We start from the raw sequence: 16457 nt of genomic DNA, 5'->3' as shown, positions 1-16457 counted from the left end.
TGGGATATCCCCACTGAAGCTTTAATGACACATCGGTCAGTGACAGGTCGAGCTGAATCAAATTTGAAACACCTTACTCTGTTAAGCAAAGAGCCACTTTGGGTCATGTTGAGTTTTTCTAACTTCGCTCGGTGTTTCACCACGGGCGATACTGAATGGTCATACCCCGGATTGCAGCATACAAGCTAAGCACTACACAGTCCAATTTGCGAAGATCACACATGTGCATCTGCCACGGAAGATTCAGATCCAGATATCATGCACAGAAACCTCCCTGAACATGGCCCATGATGCAGCCCTCAAACCTGAAGTAACCCCTTGCCTATGTCAAGACAGTGAATTGCTCCTATAGGGTGTGGCCCATGACACAAACAGCTGATCCCCTAATCTAAATTCTGCTGTTCTTGTAACATACACATGCATGCACAACAAGTTAAGCCCGCGCTCCTCTGTTGTTGTAAATTGAGGTGGATGGGACGCCATATTGGTTGGAATTCCTAAACGATGAGCCCATCACCTTAGGGACAAAAGCTGGATCAGGCTGCAGACCCTCATAAGCAAGCTGCAGACAGGCAGGGCTGATAGAGAAGGTCGGCTTTACCATTTGTGTATGTGCAAGTTTGTTATAAAAAATAAAACTGAAGATTAAGTTGATTGAATATGATTCATCCAGTACAAGGTGATATGCTGTATAGATTTTACATGTACAGAATAAATGAAATGTTTTTATATTTACAATTGTTTTTATTAAATACAAAAATACCTTTTCAATCGACATGTACAGTACCCGCAACATATAAGAAGAATACGATGGTATTACAGTTTCAGGACGAAGAAGTCGAGGCATTACTGTGACGTCATCAACATGCGCCACTTTGTGTTGCTGGCGCCATTCTGACAAGCGTGTGTTTCCCATCTTCCCTGAGTACCACTAAACACAGCTTTACTTTGTTTCTGTCACGGGCCACTAGTCTGCTTTTCTTCACCTCCAGCCCTTCTTTGAGGTAAGTCCTGTTGTATTTTATCTCCCCTGTGTGGCGTTTGTCCATTAATCAGCGGAAAGGCAAAATACGCAGATAAATGTCGGACCCTTGTCTGGGATTGAGTAAGTTTAGCCTGCTTGCTGACTTGCTAGCTTTAAAGTTAGCACGGTTGTTAGTCACCTATTTTTTGGAATTTGTTTTCGTGATGAGTGACACGGAAAGATGCAGACGCCTTCTAAATAAGATCACCGTCATGTGTAAATCATTACATGGTTGCTTGTGAGCCGGTTAGCGTTGCATCAGTGTCAGTCGCACCTCGCACAACTATTTTGCATTTATACGTGTTTGCGTACGGGCGTCAAATGTTCACAAACGCGCTTTGGATGATTACTGAAAGAAACGAAATACTACAATCATTGTAATACCGGCCGCCTCTTTTTCGTTACACTACAAAAGCGCTTTTGCTATGTGTTGCTTGCTAACTTTTGACAGCTAACTAGCACCATGGCTGTACTTCATCATTATTGTCTGCAGCAATTGTAAGAGGCATGCGGTGGTGCAAGCAACATAGTTTTTGCAGTTATAACAGGTGGACGTCAAGTCAGTTGTATTTCTTTTCTGTAGTGTCAATTCACAACAGGTAATAAATATCTCAAGGCCCATGGAGCAGGTCTAGAACTACAGTCAGCATTTGAAAGAAAACCAACTGACCCCTAAACAAGCCAACACGTGGCAACGGTAGCAAGGAAAAACTCCTTCCAGGGAAGAAACCCTAAACAGAACCCAGACTCTGCGGAACTACTATCTGTCTCGACCGGCTGGAGTCAAGGTGCAGAGGCAGAGTAGTTGAACAATGTGTGTAGTAGTGTGTGTAATAGTTAACATAAAGGCAGGTCTCTCCTGCTACCTGAAGTGTGTATGTGTATAGAGTTATGGAGTTGTAACAGCTCGCTTCATTCACTGACGCTCCCATTATAATGTGTTGGATGAGCGAGGATGAACGAATAGAGCCTGATCTACTGTATTTGTCTATGTTTATTTGTCAAGGATGGAACCATGAGTTTTTACCATGTTTGCCACACAGTCAGGATATCAGGAAGACCTTGGTTAGATTCTCCACTTGGGACACAAGTTGGATTCCTCCCTCAGCCATCTCTGTGTGGGGTTTGCATGTTCTCCCTGTGTGTGTGTTTTCTCCAGGTATTCCGGTTTCCTCCCGCATTCCAAAACATGCATGTTAGGTTAATTAGCGACCAGTCCAGACTGTATCCCGCCTCTCACCCGTCAGCTGGGATAGGCTCCAGCATGCCCCCGCAACCCTAATGAGGATAAGCGGCATAGAAAGTGGATGGATGGACCCATGTCTGATAATCGACATGCTGTGCAGTTTAAAAGTACAGTAATCCCACGTTTATCGCGGTTGATTGGTTCCAGAATTTGGTTCCGCAATTTCCGCAAAGTAGGATTCCTGTTTATAAATGATTTTCATAGTTATGGCATATAAAACCTGTTAACGATCTTCTATGTTTTTTTACTTTATTAAAGTCACCTAGACATAAAATAACAACACCTTTATAGTCACCTTTACATTCATACTACCCAATATGGTACACATAAACGAAGAAAACTGAACAATTACTGACATCTAGTGACCAATGTAGAATACTGCATTCACAGGTTGTGGTCTTAATGGCTTCTACTGTATGTGTATTTTCGTGCATTTAGCCATTTTAAGCTTGAAAATGCTTAATTTGGATGAAAAATATGTACAATTTGCTTAAATACAATAAAATACAAATACAAATTTATTTTACTAATAATACGCAGTATTCAACCATGAAACAGCAATAAATAATTGTTGGAACAACTGCGATGAAATGCGATGCTGCAAGGAACCGTCTTCCGTGAAGCTAATATGCAAAAAAATAACTTAGGAAATATCTAATCTATGCTTATTTTCTACTATTTTACACTTTTCAGCATGCACTTTGTGTGTATGTTGGCTACCCCGCCTCCTCCCACCTAGACAAAGAGACTGTATGAGTGGGAAAAGGGCTCCTTCCATTCATAGGGAGCAAACACACCAAGGTGCTGAAACCAATGCAGAGTTGTTTGGAGTCAAGGGACGGGAAACACACGCATGACAATATATTAAGGCCAGCATGATAATCCGAGTTAATTTTCATGTATTGTGTGATTAATTCATTCGTTTATTATCCTCCCAGCTGTAGTGGCCACATTTTCTGAATCGAGATCTTGTGACCCTACTTGCTTCAAGTCCCCTTAAGTGATAAAATGCTAACATGCTTACAGCAGATGTTTTGACATAAGTTTCCTCAGTACAACTTTTTTTATGGGGACTCCTCATATTACCGCTTTTATCAACTTTGTGTCACACTTTAAAGTTGGACAAGTTTATTTTTTGCCACCTCATGAATACCCTGTTGGTACATAACATCAAACACCTCAGCATCACAGCAGCACAGTTATGCTTATTTACAAAAGGATAATAAAATAATCTGTTTACATTCTGACAGCCTTTCTGCTTCTATCCGCATACTCAACACATTCTTAAGTCTCCTTGTCATCCTTGTAACCAGACAGTCTATATGAGAACATGATGTGACACAATCCCAGAGATGACATGCATACACACACACGGAGCTATTACACTGGACTTTGTCTCCTCTTTGATCCCATAGGTAATTCCAGGCGTCGTTCCCCTTTTATTCATTGAAATACTCTAAACTTCACCTATCCACTGGGGGATTAATGCACTACTGTGTCATATGACAACTATTGATGCTAAATGTGTCTGAACCTTCAGCAAGAACCCATCACGCCTCTTGAAATTCTACCACTGGCCAGTAGATGGCAGTAGTCACACATCCACTTGCAGAGGCTGTGCCAAATGTACAAATATATTGGGACACTTTGCTGTTTTGTGTTTTAGAAAGTGAAAGTATGCAGTTGGTCCCTTCCGTCAGATGTTGGAGTGTCTCTGGAAATTAGTATATTTGTCTGTGAGATTAGAAGTCACTGATGTTAGACCTGAGAGGGCTTTTGATGGGGTTCGTCCTGAAAAGAAACGGGGACCTCCACACTGTTACGAGTCCAAATGTTATTGTTAAGGTTAAAAAACAACAATTGATCAATTGTAGACTGATTTCTTTATTGGTTAATAGTAGTTCTTAATATCTCAATCTCAATACTTAGGGCCCTGCAGTCAATAGGCATTAATATTAAATGTGTTGAATTACCTACCTGTCAACAGTTCTTGACGACAGATTCCTTGCAATTAGTCAGCGGAATAAAGCACTTTCTCTCCTTATCATTAGTTATGTTCAAAGGTTTACATGCGCAAACATGTCCTTCACAATTAGCAGCTAAAAACATCCCGTCTTTGAAGGAGGAGTCTTGAAAATGAACAAAGAGGGAACAACTTGATGCTTTTTAAGACCAGTGACGTTTCATTTGACCCTTGGGGCTTGAACAGTATGGAAAGGCTTGCTCAGCAGGGTACTTGAATCAAACATCTTGTTTTACTAAACAGTTCCTAAAACGCTTAAGATGTTTGTGGCTTGCTGTCTTGTATTTCCCTCCAGGTATATCCAGCTATGGATATGGACTGTGCCAGTTCGGTGGTGCTGCAAGCCTTAACCCAAGCCACCAGTCAGGACACAGCTGTGCTCAAGCCTGCCGAGGAGCAGCTGAAGCAGTGGGAGACGCAGCCTGGCTTCTACTCAGTCCTCCTGGTGGGCAACATATCTAAGAATTTCCCTCTGGTCCAGTGTCTTTGTCTCATGAGTCATTGTCATTGAAGTGGTGTAATAACTCATATTGTACTGAGCAGCCAGACCGCTTCGGAATAAATTCCATTTTGGATTACCATCACACTTACCACAGGGTATGATGCCCAGTTTTGGCTGTGGTCATTTGTGGAGAACCTGCAGCTTTTATGTGGCAGGAACCGTGAGACACTTAACAACAATAATTTTGCTTACGTTGGTCTCGGTAAGCAATGCTTTACACATATTCTGATGAGGTATAGGTCGAATATATGCGACCTGACCGTTCATACTGCAGTTGCAACGCATAGGTAGCTGCATTGCAATTGGGGAAAAAAAATCACAATTGTGCGGTTCACACTGACGTGAATAACTCAGATACATGTCACATATGAGCAAAAATAATCAGATTTCACTTGGATGTTCCAGTGTACACTTTCCATTGTATACAGCCGATGCTCTGATTTGGGCGAAACAACATTCTTTTTGCTAAAAAAAAAAAAAAAAGATAGTGAGATCAATTCAGCCCTGAGCTGATGAAATTCATGGCCTCCTTTTCCCCCAGAACATCTTCAATAACCACATGCTGGATGTGAACGTCAGGTGGCTGGCTGTGCTGTACTTCAAAAATGGCATTGACCGATATTGGAGGAGAGTTGCCCCCCAGTAAGTACATGCTCAACTACCTGCTGGCTCCCTCATGCTGTCAGCCTCACTGTGTAGTCTTCTGTTCTTTCTTCTCCAGCATGTTTTATTTCTCCCTCACTGTTGGCCTGACTGCTGCACGGCCTTTATTTCACTTTCTTTATTGCCATTGCGCTCACATTTGTTTTGGTGTTCCATTTTCCTATTATGGGTCCCCTATGTGCTAACCCTTAACAGTCAGAGCTTACTGTATGTCCTCTCGTTGCCTTCCATCCTGATTATTTATTCACCCCCACACAGTTTTTTTGAGATCTTGTATCTTGTGTCTTTTTAATGTGCGCTGATGTATGTGGCCTTTGAGCTTTCACTGGGAGCTTTGTGTCTTAGGCTACTTTATAAGCTGACTTTAGTTGGATTTGAATGGAACATTGGACGATAAATCCACAGGACAGCAGCTGGCCCGATGTCCTGAGCTCTGCCTCAGCACTCTTTGTGTGACCACTTTCTGTCTTGCTGTTATTTTGTTGTTCTGGAAAGCTTTTTTCCTCTGCCTTTTACCAAGTTTGCTTTGCACTTGCCAGTAGTTTACTCAAGTCAGTTTCATTTTTTAGAGTGCTCTGTAAGGGCTCCCACCCACCCCAACACCACAAGTAATTTGATTACCTTTGGGCTCATTGCCATGAATTGAAGAGCGTTGCGATGCCTGATAGAGCAGGATAAATGTGGTGTCACAGTAGAACGTGTAGGCCACATTATACAGCTGTTGTACTCTGGTAATAACTGTAATTTGTAATGTAATGTGCTGTAACAGATTAATGGAACCCCAGGGAAATGCATGGTGCCTGTTGAAATGTGACAAAAAAACTAGGATCGCCTTTTTGTGATGCAGTGGAATGTATTTTGGGGGTGGGTTGGCTATGTTTCAAAACAATGTATCCCTTAGGATTAAAAGATGATTTACTGAGTAGGGGTTTAATGATATGAAGATTTCACATCACTACTTTTAAATTATCACAGCTATTATTATCAAAATATTGTTGCGCAAAATGTTTAAAAAGTACTGATACACACATGGATGTCTTCTACCACACAGAAATAAATAATGTTCAGACAAACCATGCATTCAACCGCAAGATTACTTGCCTTACATTGATGAAAACTTGTGGCTGGTGGTCACAGAGATGGCTAATCATATTAGCATTTCCTGCAGATACATTGAATGTCTTCAATTCTTTTTCTCTCAGAATCCTTTGCAAATCCTAAATACAGTATGTCCAGACATAAGACCACTGTTTGCAGGGGTGCTGCCATGTTTTTACCAGCCACACATTTCAAACTGTGGTCCTGTGCTGCTTCTGCTGTAGGAAAGTGGGGTTATCAATCACGTCTTTATGATCATTTTGATAATGATGATGTAATTATGATAATGATATTACTAACTGTTGAGAGTTTTATCGCCGACGAATATGACACAGATTCAGCATACGCGAGTGTGACAGGCTTCCGGTCGCCACAAGAGGCTCAGCACCGCTAAGCGCTGCTACCTTGCAGCAAGTCGCTGCGTGGATTAAAATCTTCGCACTTTCTTTATACAAAGTGTTTGCGTCCTCATGCCAATCCACCGCCTTGCTTCCCCTGATCCTTTTTTTTTCCTCTTTTGCCTCATTCGCAGTGCTTTATCAGAGGAGGAGAAGACGACGTTACGTGCCGGGCTCATCACAAACTTCAACGAGCCTGTCAATCAGGTTAGTGGTGCTGCTCCACTTTCCCAAAATTACACCTGCCTTTGATGGTGGACTCTATGAAAGAACCTAGCTGGGAACCAAATGGTGATTACATGCGGTGCGAATGATGTAGCATTATGTAGAACACTGATTGCCATCCATTGACATCAACTTGAGCTGTGCACAAGTAGGTAGTGAGCAATTTTATTCAAATTATCTTTTGGAGTTAGAAATGCACTAGTATAGGAAAGGATCGCTGCAAAGGCTGTCGCCAAAGTTTCTCAAGTATGTTGTTTTTAATGATTATAATAGAGTATGTATTTCCCTCTCCCAATAAAGGCTTGCTCAATACTGGCATGAACAAAGCCTCAGTGCAGTATCGCAGGTGAAAATGGTACGAGCTTCACGGAAATGACAACGATGCAATACAATGAGTTAGGATTGCGAGGAGCTCTTTGAGGGGCAGAATACACAATCAGCCATGGAGAGATATTGTGGCTGCAAACTGGACACAGCTGGCAAGATGAAAGACCCGAGAAATGAAGTAATTTGCTCTTTTTACGAATGTATTGTGCGGCTAAATAGATGTCTGACGCTATTCTAAAGAAAAAAAAGAGACGCCCCAGCTCGCATCCTCCAGTCCAGGGGTGTCTAAACTTCCACGAGGGCCACAAAATGAAAGGATGCAAGGGCCACTTTGATATGTAAACAACACCTGTTGATATGCTCAACTTTGTGAGCTAGGGAAAGAAGTGTATGAACTTTTATATTATTAGTATGAACTGGGCTGTTTTTTCCCCTTCATTTTTGATGTTTCCAATATTTCAACGTAATAATAAATCGTAGATTTGGGGGGAAATATGACTTTCTTTGCATAATATGTTGACTTTACAGCCGTTCCTTGTTTATGGCAGTTAATTGGTTTCAGACCAAACTGCTATAAGTGAAATTCCGCAATGTAGGATTCAGTACTAATCAACTGAATATTTTGAATGTGAGCCCCCTTTGGATAAGCGGTGTAGAAAATGGATACTTTATTGATCCCAAGGGAAATTCAAACATGGAGTAGCAGGTAAGGCAGAGACATCAAATAAAATGATGACAGTCACCATACAGTCTTAACTTAACCTACCAGCCTTAACCTTTTGCCTTAAAATTACATTTTGTACAATGCATGGCATACAAACCAAAAAGTTCAACATGTTTAACAGCATTTCCAAGTAAAGACTGCCCATGTGTTCCCACTGTTCTCCAGCTACTGCCGCAGCAAAAGTAGCAATAATTCAGGAAACAAGTGGTGTGTGTCAGCCTGGCAGGACATGGAAGATGGCCTTGAATGGTGACCATCCATCCTGCTTTCACCAGCTTGTTGGGGCCTCAGGGATGACCCTCAAACATCAGGGCTGTTAGTGTCCATACGGCAGGCTGGGAATGCCATTTAGATACCATATGTCTCCACAGTCTTAGCCGCTCGCTGCCAAACAAAAGCCAGACTGCATGCCCGATGTTTTTAGCACTGAGTGTAGTTTTCTTTTATCAACTTTAAACAAAACAAATGTCTGTTTCTAACAGAAAAGAAGCCAATGTAAGCAAAATGATTTGTACTTTTAAATTACCTTCTGAAGTAAGGTTTCGTACTATCTGCATTGATGCACTCCTTCTGCAGTCACATGCCTTGCCTCTGGTCATTCTTTTTCCCCTCTGTGTGCTTTCCCAACAGATAGCGACCCAGATCGCGGTGCTGATAGCCAAGGTAGCCCGTCTGGACTGCCCCAGGCAATGGCCGGAGCTCATCCCTATTCTGCTGGAGTCAGTCAAGGGCCAGGATGGCCTGCAGCAGCACAGAGCGCTACTCACTTTCTATCATGTTACCAAAACCCTCGCGTCCAAACGTCTGGCACAGGACAGGCGGCTTTTTCAGGATGTGAGTCGGCTCTTTTTGATATCTGCACCTTGACAAACTTAACCATAATTGTCTGTCTTCATGTTAATGCTAGCATAACATGTGCTTTTGTCAATCTAATTGTGTTGAATTTTTCGCCCTTCTTGAAACACATGCATGGTTCCATGTGCTGCCTATAGGTGATGCTGTTTTGCTGCTGCAAGCGTCAAGTCTGTCAATGAGATTTATAGCAGTCCCATTCCCTTCGCATACAAGTGTGCTCATATTTTTACATGATTGACATGTTTGTGAATAGCATTTCCTCTGTGTGTGTCATGGGTGTAAAGGCAAGGCTGTTTGTGTGAAGCAATGTTTCTTTCAAAAGAGGGCATGATGCTCATCAAATCAGCGCTTTAAAATGTCATCCAGGGTTTTCAAAAACATAAGGATACAGCAAAAATACGGAGTTAAAGAAGGAAAAAAAGGGTTATAGGGCAGAGAAATGATCAAACAGACTTAACAGATGGAGTAAGAGTGAAAGCATCACTGTACTCCCTCATCTTTGAAGCTCCCTATAGCTGCACTCCCTTCTAATCTTTTTTCAGACGTTCCTCTTACTTTTCCCGGAAACATAGCACATGTGCTCGGCTCATGCAACGATTTGTGTTGGAAGTGAGTCGCTCTCCTTGGTGCTCCGTTAATTTATTGATAAATATTTCTGTCTTAGCATTTTTAATATGCACTGTGATTGGCTTCTGAAGGTTTTTCTATACATACATGAAATTTTCACATGATTCTTTTTTATATTTTGAACATTCTATATACACTACCACCAGCTATAGACATTTTGCCTCGTGACTTGGTCTATGTAAGTAATGTTATTGAAAAATGGACCATATTCCCGCTTCTGGTCAAATGTAATCCCTTGTTTATCATGGCTAATTGCGAAAAGTGAATTTCCACCAACTTGGATTCCTTCTTGATGAATGGAATATTTTCTTAGTCATGGCAAAACCTGTGTATGATTTTTTTTTCCCCAAAAATATTTTTTAAATGAGAGCTATGCTTTTTTTTCCATGGCCTACAAATGTTGTAGTGTTATGTTGTTGTATTCCCATGTTAAATGATAATGAGGTTTGTGCATTTGGAAGAGAGCCCTGAAAGCAGTTTTGGATGGCTCTGCATGCTGCGTTTTTAAAACACAGTTCCACAGATGCCAGTGCAAGCCGGACGTCCTTATATGGGCATGCCCAGGCACAAGCTGTGTGTGCATGGAGTGTGCACACAGCGAGCAAAGGGAGTGTGAGCAATCACAGCGGCGTGGGCTTGGTGGGATACGTGCCTGGAGGAAGGCCGGGGGTAGAGTAAATTACACAGCCTGTTTCGTCATAAGACAGCAAGATGTGCAGAGTCTGGAAGATCTAGAAAGCTTTCTGTCCAAGTTATCGTGTCTAGCTGCGCTATAGGAGACCAGAACTCAATACAAAGGCCCGAAAATGAGCATTATGGGCCCCCTTTAACATGATTTGAGACATTTAGATGATACAACACCCATATAGTAACATTTATGTTGTCCAATATAGTAGACTCTAGCTTTCGAAAGTGGGGTACGGTAATTGTCAAGGGGGTACAGTACGTGAATAAAAATGCTAAACAATTAGCACTCAAAACACTCACAATTATGAGTGTGCCTGAATGCCTCACAGCATACAGTTCAGTCAGAGCAGAAAGGAAACAGCATGGGGTTCTTCATTGCTCTGTGTGAGTTAAATGAACAAGCAAGTAAGTTTGATGATTATGTTGTGCATAAAGAGTGTTTAATTTTGAAGATTTTAATTTATATCCTCTTCCAATCCCTGCACTGTGAAAACCCCTCAGTGTACTGTATGTCAGGCTGTATGAGTGTGGATTGTGAAAATGAGGCTATGTCGCTGGTTAACTTTATTTTTGTACTTTGAATACTGCTTTATCATGTTTGTTAAGCTTTCTCTTTCAATTTGGTATGAAACCAATATGCACTCTAAGCTTAAATGCTAGCGGTTACAAGTGGACTGAAGCGAAGTTCAAGTTCAAGCCATTTAAATGGAAGGATACTGACTTCAGAAATAAAAACTACGTAGTGATACACAATGAATGATAATACACATAACATGGAAGTGGCAGTGTGTAAGGCATTGTGTACATTAGGTGCTTAACACACCACAGTCTTCCCAGTGTCAAGCAGTGATGTTTGGTTGCAGAAGCTGTTGTAATTCTACATTTCATCAGAGTTGCTTAAGATCAACCCACGTCGATGTTCAGGCTCGTCTGCACCCATTTCTGCTCGTTACATTACTTAGTTGCCTGGCATAGACTCACCTTCCTGGCGAAACAAGACAGTCTGGCTTCCCGAACACACGTGGGTGTCAGTGTGTGGCCCAGGGGCCATCTGTGGAACGTGGCTCATTGCAGAAATAAAATAAACCAAAAACCCGGCAGTAGTGGAAAAATGGAGCAGAAGGGCATTATGTATCTAGAAGAAGCTGATACTTAAAACATCTTTAATGTACACAATGTATCAAAGTGGCCCCTGCATCTTTGATCTGTCTGTATGCGGCCCGTGGTGGGAAGAAGTTTGGAGTAAGGATCGACCGATACATCGACCGGCTGATATATCGGGCCGATATTTGTGTTCTTTAATTGAATTGTATCGGCCGATACGCACCTTTTGTTCGCCAATGTATTTTTCAGCCGCATGATTTACAGACATGCATCCGCTGGTCAGCTTTGTGTTGCCGGACAAACCTGCAACACACGCAGTTGTGGTACCCCTCCCACACTGCAAGAGTGGTGAATCACAACAAGGGTACGTTTTCAACTTTTAATTAGCCTCTAACAGTTAAACTTAGTTGAAATATTGCCACCTGCTTTGGAATAGGAAACATGAACGCCATGTGCATGCAATATACGTGCTTGAAAATATAGTTTAGTTTGTAGGTCTGAACACCATGAATGCTGCTGGATGCTTCATCTTTAAAAGTACCTACCATTGGAATTAGGGAGCTGTTGATGTAGTTGGAGGCTAATATGTACAGCTGTTACCAATATCGGTTTAATGTCAACGTTGTCAATTCTTTCCCATGGTGTTTGTAGGAGTTTCAGTCAGCGAACGCCGGGCTGAGGTTAAATGCGTGTTGTGTTATGTGTGTGCGCGGTCTTCGAGCACACACGCACACACACCAGAATGAATTGGAGCAGCCGTGTCTGCTGTCAGAGGTTTTTGACTTGCTGAAGAATTTGCATGATGTCCCTCACTTTTGGATTCAGTGTGCAGGTTTGGACTGCGTGCACAACACAAACTTTACTCATGAGAGAAATGTTTTAAATATCGTACTAAATTGTGTCAGTGTGATGTGTTTGTGTGTGAGGACGCACACCCCCGTGCGTCTCACCGTGGAGCATGCAAGCTAAAACTTAAACTACGACAGAAATGTTTTGCACATGGTTGAATATTTATTCCTTTTAAAGTTGATAATGCCGTTTAAATGTGTGTTTAAGAAAGCTGAATCCTACTGTGTTCAGTGTTTACATTTCAGTAAATATTTGTTTAAACTTGAGACCTGTAATATTTGTTATCATTGTCATTTTTTCATGTAAATTGAGGGTGCAAGCAGTATTGGCCACAAATATCGGCCCAAGCAAAATCAGCCATCGGCTAAGGGTGATGGGAAAAAATCAGTATCGGCATCGGTCGATCCCTAGTTTGGACACCCCTGCTATGGGCATAATGAACTCGTTCCCGCCTTTTCCCTTCCTGGTAGCTGCGGAGCATGTATTTCAATGGGAGAGATGCAGGCCAAGCTCTTATTAAATGCACTTTGCCACCTTGTGGCCCTATTTTTGGCTTAAAACTGTACCAAACATGCTCTCTTTTATTGTGGAGGTGCATCATCACCTCTGTGCCTCTCGTGCAAAAAACATAAAACGCCTATAAATACAGGGAGTGGTCTGGTTGAAAAAAATGTATAAAGACAACTTTGGTAGTGTAAGTTCCCCAAGAGAGGAGCCTTGTGATTCTCTTGTACACTCAGCTCAGGATAGCTAAGCCTCCCTTATCTGTACTATCAAAAAACTCAGAAGAACTGTGCCCACACAATTTTAACATGCTGTTCAATCCGTTGGTATAGTGCAGGTGCATTGAGGGGAGAACAAGGCTCAGTTTGTGGGGCGGGGGATCTAGTTGTAACTAGAGCAGACTGCCAGTCCGTCAAGCGAGCAGGAGAATTTATAACTGGAGCAACACATTTTTAAAGACAATCACTCAGAAAGCACCAGTCAATAATTTAGGTCTGGTCGGAGCACAACCCCTGCGGAGCTCTTCAATGTCGTTTTACTCGTGTCATCTGTCGTTTTACTCGTGAAGTAACTAATTGTGTGTATTCCAATATGTATGATCAAAACAGGTGCTTTTTGGCACCATTTCTTTTGATTGGTTGCGCAATCATTTTTATGCGACAACAACAAAGGGAATTATGTTATACTACACCAAACCGTTAAATTTGCTGTGTGTTGTCCTTCCTGCAGCCAGTCTTATAAGGTGTGGCTTAAAATCTAGTTTCCGGCCACTGGTGCTGGCCATTGATTTGGGCCCAAAATATGCACAGTAGCATCCTTTTGGAATTGCTTGATTCCAAAAGGTCACTTTGGGTGTGGTACATACGTAGATGAGCATGTGTAGTTTCTCTTTGTATACCTGTTGAAATGCTGAGTGTTATTTGTATGAAAACTCCCTATCAAAGCATAAGCCAAAGCTCATTATTGGGCCACAATTGTCAGAGCTACTGGGCCACACAATGTACTGCATAGTTAAAAGGACCAGCAGTGCTTTTGTTTGCCTTTGATCATCTTATTTTGTTCTACTGGAGTATGCATTCCTTGGAGAAAATGTAATTGGTTTGGGGCCCAAATAATGTTATGGGAGCAAGGGAAATAACAAGTTCATTTAGACTAAAATGAGGCCGGTGACTCAGAGGGCCTCAGTAGCTCCCCACTTGTGTGTTTTTCTTCTATATCTTGTGTATTACAAAGAAGTCCATTTGTTTATGAGGAGCTTTTTGAGCTTTCTGATACTCTGTGGTGAATGTGTTTTGACGATGTTAGATTCATTCCATGCACTCACCCGCGTGTTCTCGAAAGCGGCCACTGATCCAGACTAATTTGATCAGCTCGTGATTGACTGTGTTGTGTGTGTTGGCAGCTCGCGTCAGGAATTTACAGCTTTGCGTGCTCTCTGTGGAGCCACCACACGGACTGCTTCCTCCAGCAGATCTGTGCCAGAGATGAGACGGCACCGCTGGCCTCGCTGGAGAGAACACTGCTCTCCCTCAAAGGTAACTGTCACACACCTGTGGCACAACACAGTCCAAGTGCTTTTTGACTGTGATCTATTCTGAGCCAGTTTCATGAAAGGTGGCGCCATTATTTATTTTTTTAGCTTTTGTATCCTAAATGCCATTCAGATGTATAATTTGTTCCAAGCACGTTGTTCCACCTGACTGTATTGTTAGATGGAGAAACAAAAGAAAAATAATGTACCTAAACTTTTTAATTCCTAGTCCCTTCGCCGTAACGCAAAATGTTTCTCCAGACTTGAAAACTAATTAATAATCTAGGAAAATTCTCGATTCAGGTCTGCATTCTAACTTTGTCTGGAAGATGATGTGATTTCCATACTGTAATTGGCCATGATGCATGTGTATGTAATTTTGATGGATTTCTTCCTGTCTCCCACCGAACAAGTCCCATCATAATGTGTTTGAGGAGAGCTAACAGGTAGTGGTATCATTAAACTCTGAAACTAGCATATGGAGTTACTGACCGCACAAATGATGAGGTGGAGTCATCCACTTTAACTGTGGATTTTGATTGATTTCCTTATACACAGCCATTTTCCCACTCACACCTCCCGAAGAACAACACTGCCGAGTTACATGACCCGGTGATTGACTATGCTTGGTCATGTGATGAGGACTAAAATAGACTAAAATGTAGAGCTCATCTTGCGTCACTAAGTCTTATGCAGCATTCAAGTTTGATCAAGTGTAGAATTACTACACACCTCTTCCTCTGTTGAACTCTGATGGGGGGGGCCATCTCACGCCTCTCATTTGAGCTAACAAGTGTAGGTAGGATTGCAAGGTTTATAGTGTGACTTTTGGTGTAAATATCACGTGTTACGTGTGGCCTATTAATATATATAAAAAAGAAAGGACAAAAAAATAGACTTTACATTTGCTGGGTGCAACTTTTCATCTCTTTAGGTGCGCTCAACAGTCCAGAATTTATGGTGTTTTTTTTTTTTTTACCCCTTCTCCTCAGTATTACGCAAGTTGACAGTCCATGGATTCCAAGAGCCACAACAGAACATGGAAGTGATGGTGAGTCTTGCAGAAATTACTCACTTTTTGCTTATATTGTGCTTACTTCTAAATGACATATCAGGCCACCCCCCAGTTAAAGTGTGTGTGTTCAAAAACTGTCGATGACGGTGGTGATTTGAAGTGCCCGGAGCTGTCAAGAGTTGTCTTTGTGCTTGTCTGTAGCTGTTACTGTAAACACAGTCCTGAAGCTGGTCAATTTGCTTCCCCCCTGAGTCTTTCTCTCCTTTTGGTCTCAAAGCTCACAGTTAATGAAATATATTGTGCAAATATTGAAGCTCTTTGAACTTGAGCCCTTGTTCAGTCAGCTTTGCGGCTTTGCAGAGTAACTTCAATGAGCAGTGAGCTGACAGTACGGTGTGGTCTAAGTGGCCCATAAAATGATTTATCCAAAGATTGTTGTCATGTATTATAAATGTCAATTTAGCTAAACATGCAATTGTATGTTCTAATTAGAGTATTGCTTTGTATGTCTTCTATCTTCAAATAGCCTTGGGATGCAACGCAGATAGAAGCAGCCATTAAAGGTCATTGCATCATTTACAGTTGGGCAGGCTCACTCCGTTTACATAAAGCTTCTTTTCTCATCACTCCATCACACTTTCTGTTTCAATTTTCAGTATGTTCATTATTTTGGTTCCCTCTTGCCTCCTCTGTCCAAAGTTTGTTTTTATCAGTAATAATCATTCACTCTGTTCTAGTACTAATACGTGAAGTTCTAGCTAGCAGGCTCAAGGTCCTGCAGCGGCAGTAAAGCTAACATTAAAATGTCATTTGCCCCGAGCTGGTTATTCCAGCCCAGCGAGCGGACATAATAGCTTTAGTGTTAATATTTCATGTTCAGATCGGATGTTAGTATCGCAGACTGGGTCCTGTTTTAGCTTGCAACACTACCCCCCCCCCCCCCCCCCCCAATGTCCTGATATTCAACATCATGAACCTTGAATCATACAACTTAACCATACTTAACATTAAGACGGAAACGCAAACAGTCAGCCTTTAAAGGAAAACTGCTTCTG

At 41.8% G+C, this 16457-nt stretch overlaps 1 protein-coding gene across 3 annotated transcripts in view; it reads left to right on the top strand.

The window, feature by feature from the left end:
• The first annotated feature begins 856 nt into the window (after window positions 1–856).
• The window catches only part of ipo11 (importin 11), a 98998-nt gene continuing 83397 nt past the window's right edge, over window positions 857–16457 (top strand). For all 3 annotated transcript variants that reach the window (XM_058069566.1, XM_058069567.1, XM_058069569.1), the window contains exons 1-7: window positions 857–1004; window positions 4589–4738; window positions 5337–5437; window positions 7089–7161; window positions 8861–9064; window positions 14259–14391; window positions 15380–15438. In XM_058069566.1, coding sequence (XP_057925549.1) covers window positions 4601–4738; window positions 5337–5437; window positions 7089–7161; window positions 8861–9064; window positions 14259–14391; window positions 15380–15438 — 708 coding nt within the window. In that variant the 5' untranslated portion in view covers window positions 857–1004; window positions 4589–4600. The remainder of the gene's footprint in view (window positions 1005–4588; window positions 4739–5336; window positions 5438–7088; window positions 7162–8860; window positions 9065–14258; window positions 14392–15379; window positions 15439–16457) is intronic.

The sequence above is a fragment of the Doryrhamphus excisus genome, chromosome 4, assembly GCF_030265055.1.
Source record: "Doryrhamphus excisus isolate RoL2022-K1 chromosome 4, RoL_Dexc_1.0, whole genome shotgun sequence".
In the NCBI taxonomy this organism is placed as follows: Eukaryota; Metazoa; Chordata; class Actinopteri; order Syngnathiformes; family Syngnathidae; genus Doryrhamphus; species Doryrhamphus excisus.
Note: the sequence above shows the minus strand (reverse complement) of the source record. Positions and strands in the feature narration are given on the sequence as shown.